This window comes from Bison bison, unplaced genomic scaffold (assembly GCF_000754665.1).
Source record: "Bison bison bison isolate TAMUID 2011002044 unplaced genomic scaffold, Bison_UMD1.0 scf7180017864193, whole genome shotgun sequence".
Taxonomy (NCBI): domain Eukaryota; kingdom Metazoa; phylum Chordata; class Mammalia; order Artiodactyla; family Bovidae; genus Bison; species Bison bison.
Window position 1 is genome coordinate 973555 of NW_011494765.1, and position 7104 is coordinate 980658.

Here is a 7104-nt window from a genome sequence, read left to right on the forward strand (position 1 = left end):
ACAGACTGGGGGGCTGGCTCCAGGAGAGGAGCTGTATCATGGAGAGGCATCTCGGCACACAGATGAAAACGAAACTTCGGAAGTGGGTTCTGTGTACCTTTCTCATCACGTGAGAGTGCAGGTGTCTGGACAGATTAGTTGTGGACGTGTGAGGAGGTCATGCAAAAGGCCTCTGTCTCTGCCAGCATCCACGGGTGTCTGGGCTCCCTGAATGCGTTTGTGGGAACCGTCTGGGTCGGGGGCGCCAGCAGGTGTGTGCGTGCCCGGATGTGTGGTGCTGACGCTTTGGGTAATGCTTTCTGGGTGAGCTGTGGACGTGAGTGGGGGCAGCATCTGCTGTGATTCATTTCCTCCTCCTTCCGCTCTGAGCCAGGCGGGGGAGGTTGGGATTCCAGGCGGCCTGGGCCTGGCTCCCCCTGGCACAGAGGGTGGGAGTGGGGCTGGGTCACAGGAAGGAGGGGCTCTGTTTTGTGCTCACTGAGCCGGGAATGGGGGAAGGTTCCAGCTGGAGCCAGCTGGGTCCCTGGCCCCCCATGACCAATCCCACTGAGGGAGCAGAGGCAGGGCCACTGGAGTGTTCGAAGGCAAGTGGGCTCCACGATGAACTCTGGCAGCTCGTTTCCAACCTCTGAGCTCCTCTATCTCCCTTCATCGACACAGCCCCTCCCGCAAGAGTCTCCCAACTGATTTAATTTTGTCCAGGACTGACAGGGTTCCCAGGACACAGGACTTTCAGTTTTAAAAGCAAGACGGTAGTTTGGCAGAAACCAACACAATTCTGTAAAGCAATTATCCTTCAATTAAAAAAATAAATTAAAAAAAAGCAAGACGGTACAAGGGAAAACCCGAGGGAGCTGGTTACCTTGATCCAGCATCTTTCATTGGGGAGTGCCTCTCCTTGCTGGGGTCCCTCCTTACACCCTCCACAAAAAGCCGACAGAGTGAGCCTTCTAAAATGTAGAAAAGACCGTATAAGTCAGCCGCCTAAAACTTTTAGGATAAGGTCGGATCGTGTTACTTGGCCCCAAGGCCTGTCACCACCCGCTTTCTTGCCCCACCTTCTCCACTCTCCCCTTGTCTTCACCAACAGTCTCCCTGGAATCCAACTACCCGCACAAGCCCTTATCTTAGTCTAGCCAGTGCCTTCTCATCTTTCTCGATTCCCCAGGCTAAGACCCTGACTCTCGCCGTCACAGGATCTAGCACGTACCCACAGTAGCGCTTATCAAAATAGAAAAATCAATCCTCATTTACGTAATATTGACTAATCCCCCGTGTCCCGGGCTAGACTGCGGTGAGCTCTAGGGGGCAGGGAGGTCTGTGTTGTTTCCCTCTCACTGCCATTGCTGGCTCAAGAAACACCTGCTCTGGAAAGACGCACCAACGGATCCTCTCCGGATCCTGACATTCCGCTGCTGGTCACACTGTCTGGAGTGGGTCTGGGGTCAGCCTGGCTCGGCTTCTTCCGCTCTCCCTCTGGGCGTGCAGCTGTCCGTCTGTCTCGGGCCCTGTCCAGGCGTGACCTGCGAGACGGAGGTGGACGAGTGCGCCTCGGCGCCCTGCCTGCACGGGGGCTCGTGCCTGGACGGCGTGGGCTCATACCGCTGCGTGTGCGCGCCGGGCTACGGGGGCGCCAGCTGCCAGCTGGACCTGGACGAGTGCCAGAGCCAGCCGTGCGCACACGGGGGCGTGTGCCGCGACCTGGTCAACGGGTGAGCGGGAGGCCGTGCCCCCGGGCGGGAGGCTGCGCGGTGTGCCGGCGCGGGGGTACGGGGAGGGGCGCGAGGCAGGGTACGGTGGAGGCAGGGGGCTGGGGGCTCGGGCACGTCCTCAGCTCGGGCCGCGCGCCCCCTTCAGGTTCCGGTGCGACTGCGCGGACACGGGCTACGAGGGCGAGCGCTGCGAGCTGGAGGTTCTGGAGTGCGCGTCGGCGCCCTGCGCGAACAACGCGTCCTGCCTCGAGGGCCTCGGGAGCTTCCGCTGCCTCTGCTGGCCAGGTGTGTGGGCATGCGCGCGCGCGCTCCCAGGGGGGCGGGGGCACAGGGTGCGGCGGCCCGGCCTGGGATGCCATTGCGGGTGTGCGCTGGTGCAGAGTGCGCGCACGTGACTGCAGCTTCTCTGGGCCTCAGTTTCCCGATCTGCGAAGCAGGGCTAATCATAGCACTTACGCCTGGGCTGTTGGGAGCCGCTGCTGCTGCCTGCTCGCGCAGTCCTGTCAGACTCTTTGCGATCCCACGGACTGTAGCCTGCCAGGCTCCTCTGTCCGTGGGATTATCAGAATACTGGCGTCCGTTGCCATTTCCTTCTCCAGGGGAACTTTCTCCGGATCCAACCCAGGTCTCCGGCTTGGCAGGTGGATTCTTTACCACTGAACCACCTGGGAAGCCCGTTGTGAGGAGAGTAAATGAGTAAAGCCCACGAAGCCTTGGCACAGGGCCCTGCAGGAGCAGAGTGCTCAGTGATACTAGAAATAGTAGTGATATTAGTCACATGTTGCTGGTGAAGGCGGTCCCGGTCACTCCTGTCCCGTGTGCCCCTGCCTCAGAGTATCTGGATTGGTGTTCTGAGTTGCTGTCCCAGCCTGGCCCTGGCGGGCTTGGCAGCAGTGGAGGAGTGCTGCCTGGTGGCCCCGTGTGACCTGATGCCCATGTGTGTGTCCCTAGGCTACAGTGGCGAGCGGTGCGAGGTGGATGAGGACGAATGTGCGGTGGGCCCCTGCCAGCATGGGGGCCAGTGCCTGCAGCGCTCGGATCCGACCCTCTATGGGGGCATCCAGGCCACTTTCCCAGATGACTTCAGCTTTCGCCAGGCTGCTGGCTTCGTGTGCCGCTGCCCTCCGGGCTTTGAGGGTGAGCCCCCTGCCCCCCTTCTAGGGAAGCAGGTCTGTAGTGTCCAAGTGCAGGGGAGGGATGCTGGAGTTGGGTTCAAGCATTTCTCTCTGGTCTCAGTCTCCCTAGCCGTAAAAATGGGCCCTTTCCAGTCCAGCTGGGCTCTGAGGAGGCCGAGGGAACCACAACTGGGCCTCTTGCAGGGGATGACTGCGGCGAGGATGTAGATGAGTGTGCCTCTCGGCCGTGCCTCAGTGGAGGCCTCTGCCAGGACCTGCCCAATGGCTTCCAGTGCCACTGTCCAGACGGCTACACAGGTGCCCGGGGTCGGGTGGGCACTGGGGCAGGGCCAGGTCAGAGTTGGTGGGCCTGGGGCAAGAAGAGCCCCTCTGGCTGATGTGTGGAGGCTGGGTTGATGGGGTTAAGGACATTAGGGAGGAGGTAGGGGCAGTGGCCCAGGCAACAGGAGAGAGGGCTGAGCTGCGACCTGGGCTTAGGGGGTGGGAGTGGAGGGAAAATGTTTTGGAGTAGAGGTTGAGAAATACTTACTAGGGGCATGCTCCAGGTCCTGAGGGTTATTCCAGGCATGAGGGGGATGTGTCAGAGATGAGGGCTGAGTTTCTGCCCTGGGTGGCACTGGGTAGAGAGGATGGTGGGCTCAGTCATCCACCCTGAGTCTGTTTGTGGAGCACCCACGGGAAGGAGTCTGGGTGGGGGGCTGAGACTGGGGGTCAGGAGTGTCATCCTGGCAGTTGGGGTCAGAGGCAGCCGAGGTTGTCCGGGAGGAAGTGTGGGATGATGGGCAGAGAGAGCTCTAGACACCTGACATCGAAGGGCTGGGCAGAGGCTGCGGCCTGCGGGGAAGGGTCAGAGGGGGTGGAAGCGGCAGGGTGGCGTGTGGGTGGGGGGTGGGGCGTGTTACGGAGAGCTGAGGGGCAGTGTCTGGAGAAGGGTGGGCGGGAGCTGGGTCTGCAGAGGCCTCTCCCTGCCTCGGGTACGGCGGACACACAGACACACAGACATCCTTCCCTGCGGACACTGATGAGCCCGAGGAGCGTCCCTGCTCTTCTGGAATGCCTGTGGCACCTCCCCCTGCCCGCCCGCATTCCTGCTCAGAATGCAGGGCCTCCTCTCCCTGGCTCGGTTCCTGGGCACTGGCTCCCCAGCCCAGGGGAAGGAGGGGGCGATAACTGCCATCCCTTCCACCCTCACCCACACACAGATGCTGGGGTTCAGCCTCCCACTCCCGGGTGGCCAACACCCCTGGGCACCCTGCAGGCCCATCTCCTCCCCGCCACGCCCCAGAGCTGGGGTTCCCTGAGTCCTGCCCCAGAGGCAGTGGCCTCGTGGGTGCCTGGCACACAGTGGGCCCACGGCAGCACGCCCTGCTCTGCAGAGCACTCTGCACTGTGCTTCTCCTCAGCAGGGCCCCTGAGCTCGGGCTCTGACCCCCCGGCCTTACAGAGGAAGCCGGAGGGGCTCTCTCGTGGGTGTGTCATCCCCCAGGTTCAGTAGGGTCAGCGGAAGCCCAGCTCCTCCCCACGCTGAGCTCAGCTGACGGGTGACAGGGAGGTCAGCCCTCTGAGGTAAGGGCCCGGGAGAGGGAACCCCGGCTGTGGGGCTGGGCTCCTTGCCATCCTCCCTTTGGGTTGTGCTGGGCGTGGGGGAGGCCAGTGCCTGGCATTCCAGAGTCCGTGCTGAAGGAGGAGGCGGCCGGCCAGGCGGGGAGCACGGCTCCCCAGCCTCGGTGCCTGCCCGCCATTCTCAGCCCGTCCGTGGGGACATGCAATGGGGCTGCGGGCTCTGGGGACCTTCCTGCGGGTGTTGTGGCTCCTGGCAGGTAGGCAGGGTGGGGCCCTCAGGCAGGCGGAGGTGGAGTGCTGGGGCTGGCCGTCCCCGGAAGGTGGCGGTGGTTTGTGGGCTGACTGGGGCCAGGATTCAAATCCTGCTGGCTTCTCTAAGTTTGCGTCCCCCCTGGCTGGGTTACACAGGCAGGTCTGGCCTCAGTGGTTGTGTGGAGGTTGTGACTGAGCAGGGGTGGGGCTGTGGCTTCTAGATCCATTCTGGGGCCAGAGTACCTGACCTGGGGGCTCCCGGAAGGGAGGGTGACCCCACTGCCAGAGCGAGGGTCCTAGGGCAGAGGGATGGGGGTGGCATTAGAGCCAGGGCCTGCTCCAGTGCCACAGATGCATACACCCACCTCCGCTCCCTATTCCATTTCATCGCTCTGTTCACAAGGGCCATGTCATGTCCTTTGCTGGGCACCAAGGACGTACCCAGGCCCCTGGAGAAGATCTCAACTGTGTAAACAGATATTTTCAATCCAGGGTTCTGGGGAACTGTGCCTGGGAGTAGGCAAGGAATTGGGAGGGACACAGTAGCTTGCGGTTGAGGGCCAGGGAAGGCCTCCTAGAGGACTGGCCATTTGAATTTGGGCTTTGCTGGATGAGTAGGAGTTTGAAAGGCAGGGTTAGGAAAATGAGGCATGCCGAGCAGAGGGAGCAGTATGAGCGAAAGCCCAGAGGCAGGACTTCCAGGAAATACTTGGAGGAACAGGCAGCTCGAGGTCTGTAGGAAGGCGGGTTGACATCTGAATGCTTGATAGTGCCCAGGCCATGAGGGATCATGAGTGCCAGGGGGAGTGATGGGACATTACGCAGCAGAGGAGCTGGGCCAGGTCACGAGTTAGATCTCTGGCTGCTCGTAGAGGCGGATGATGGAGGGGGTTCTGTAGACTGGTGAACTAGAGGACGCTAGACTGTGGCCCAGAGAGTTCGTGAGTCCGGGAAGGCAAGGTGGGAGGAAAGCAGGCACTGGCGAGCGTGTAGGGGATGGACCTCACAGGGCCCGAAGACTCACCAGACGTGGGAACAAAGGGAGCATCCTGGATTCCAGCCTCTGGGGACTTCTGAGGACCTCGAGAAGTCCTTTGAGAACTGGGAATGGGTTCAGTTGATGGATACTGAGCTCCTTGTCCCAAGAGGCAGGTAGGCTCTGGGTCAAGACTGTGGTTCTGGCCTTGGTGCTGAGCCTTGGCCTGGTCTCTCCCGAAGGCCCGACGTGTCAGGAAGACATGGATGAATGCCTCTCGGAGCCCTGCCTCCATGGTGGGACCTGTGAAGACACGGTGGCAGGCTACATCTGTGGGTGCCCCGAGGCCTGGGGTGGATTGGATTGTTCTGTGCCACTCACCGGCTGCCAGGGCCACACTTGCCCACCGACTGCCACCTGCGTCCCTACCTTCGAGTCAGGGGTTCACAGTCACACCTGCCGCTGCCCACCTGGTACCCATGGACCTTTCTGTGGCCAGAACACTACATTCTCCATGGTGGCTGGGAACCCCGTACGGGCTTCGGTGCCAGCTGGCAGCTCCCTAGGTCTTGCCCTGAGGTTTCGTACCACGATACGTGTGGGTGCCTTGGCCACGTGCTCTGACACTCAAGGCAGCGTGGAGCTGGCGCTGGTGGAGGCCAGGCTTCAGGCCACACTCTGGAGCCACGGCAAGAATGTGCTCGTCCTGAGGCTGCTGGAACCACCCCTCAATGATGGCCACTGGCACCGAGTGGAGGTGACGCTCCGCCTGGGGGTCCTGGAGTTGCGGCTCTGGCATGAAGGCTGTCCCGCCCACCTCTGTGTGGCCTCCAGTCCCATGGCCATGGCTGCCCCGGCCCCCACGCCTGCTGGGTCCCGCTTCACCCAGCTGGGCGGCGTGGCCTTTGCGGGCTGCCTCCAGGATGTGCAGGTGGATGGGCATCTCCTGCTGCCCGAGGACCTTGGTGAGAATGTCCTCCTGGGCTGCTGGCACCAGGAGCACTGCCAGCCTCCGCCTTGTGCCCACGGAGGGGTCTGCGTGGACCTGTGGACTCACTTCCATTGTGACTGCCCCCGGCCCTACAGCGGTCCCACGTGTGCTGATGGTGAGGCACGGGCCAGGTGGGCCCCAGGGCAGCGGCTGTGCCTGCCGTGGCCTGCAGGCCTCACGCCTGGCACCCTCTCTCCCTGCAGAGGTTCCTGCTGCCACCTTTGGCTTGGGGGGCACCCTGAGCTCTGCCTCCTTCCTACTCGACCAGCCGCCAGGCCCCAACCTCACCGTGTCCTTCCTCCTCCGCACCCGGGAACCTGCTGGCCTTCTGCTCCAGCTCACCAACGATTCGGTCGCTGGCCTGACAGTGTTCCTGAGCGAGGGCCAGATCCGGGCCGAGGCACTGGGCAGTCCTGCTCTGGTGCTCCCGGGGCGCTGGGATGACGGGCTCCGCCACCTGGTGACACTCAGCTT

General features: G+C 62.4%; 1 protein-coding gene across 1 annotated transcript in view; it reads left to right on the plus strand.

Annotated features, from left to right (window-relative positions):
* The window catches only part of CRB2 (crumbs family member 2), a gene marked incomplete at its 5' end in the record, with an annotated part of 24655 nt that overhangs the window by 8187 nt on the left and 9364 nt on the right, over nucleotides 1-7104 (plus strand). Inside the window, 6 exons of the mRNA XM_010844117.1 lie at nucleotides 1517-1712; nucleotides 1858-1997; nucleotides 2664-2849; nucleotides 3032-3145; nucleotides 5882-6745; nucleotides 6834-7098. Of these exons, the coding sequence (XP_010842419.1) occupies nucleotides 1517-1712; nucleotides 1858-1997; nucleotides 2664-2849; nucleotides 3032-3145; nucleotides 5882-6745; nucleotides 6834-7098 (1765 nt within the window). The remainder of the gene's footprint in view (nucleotides 1-1516; nucleotides 1713-1857; nucleotides 1998-2663; nucleotides 2850-3031; nucleotides 3146-5881; nucleotides 6746-6833; nucleotides 7099-7104) is intronic.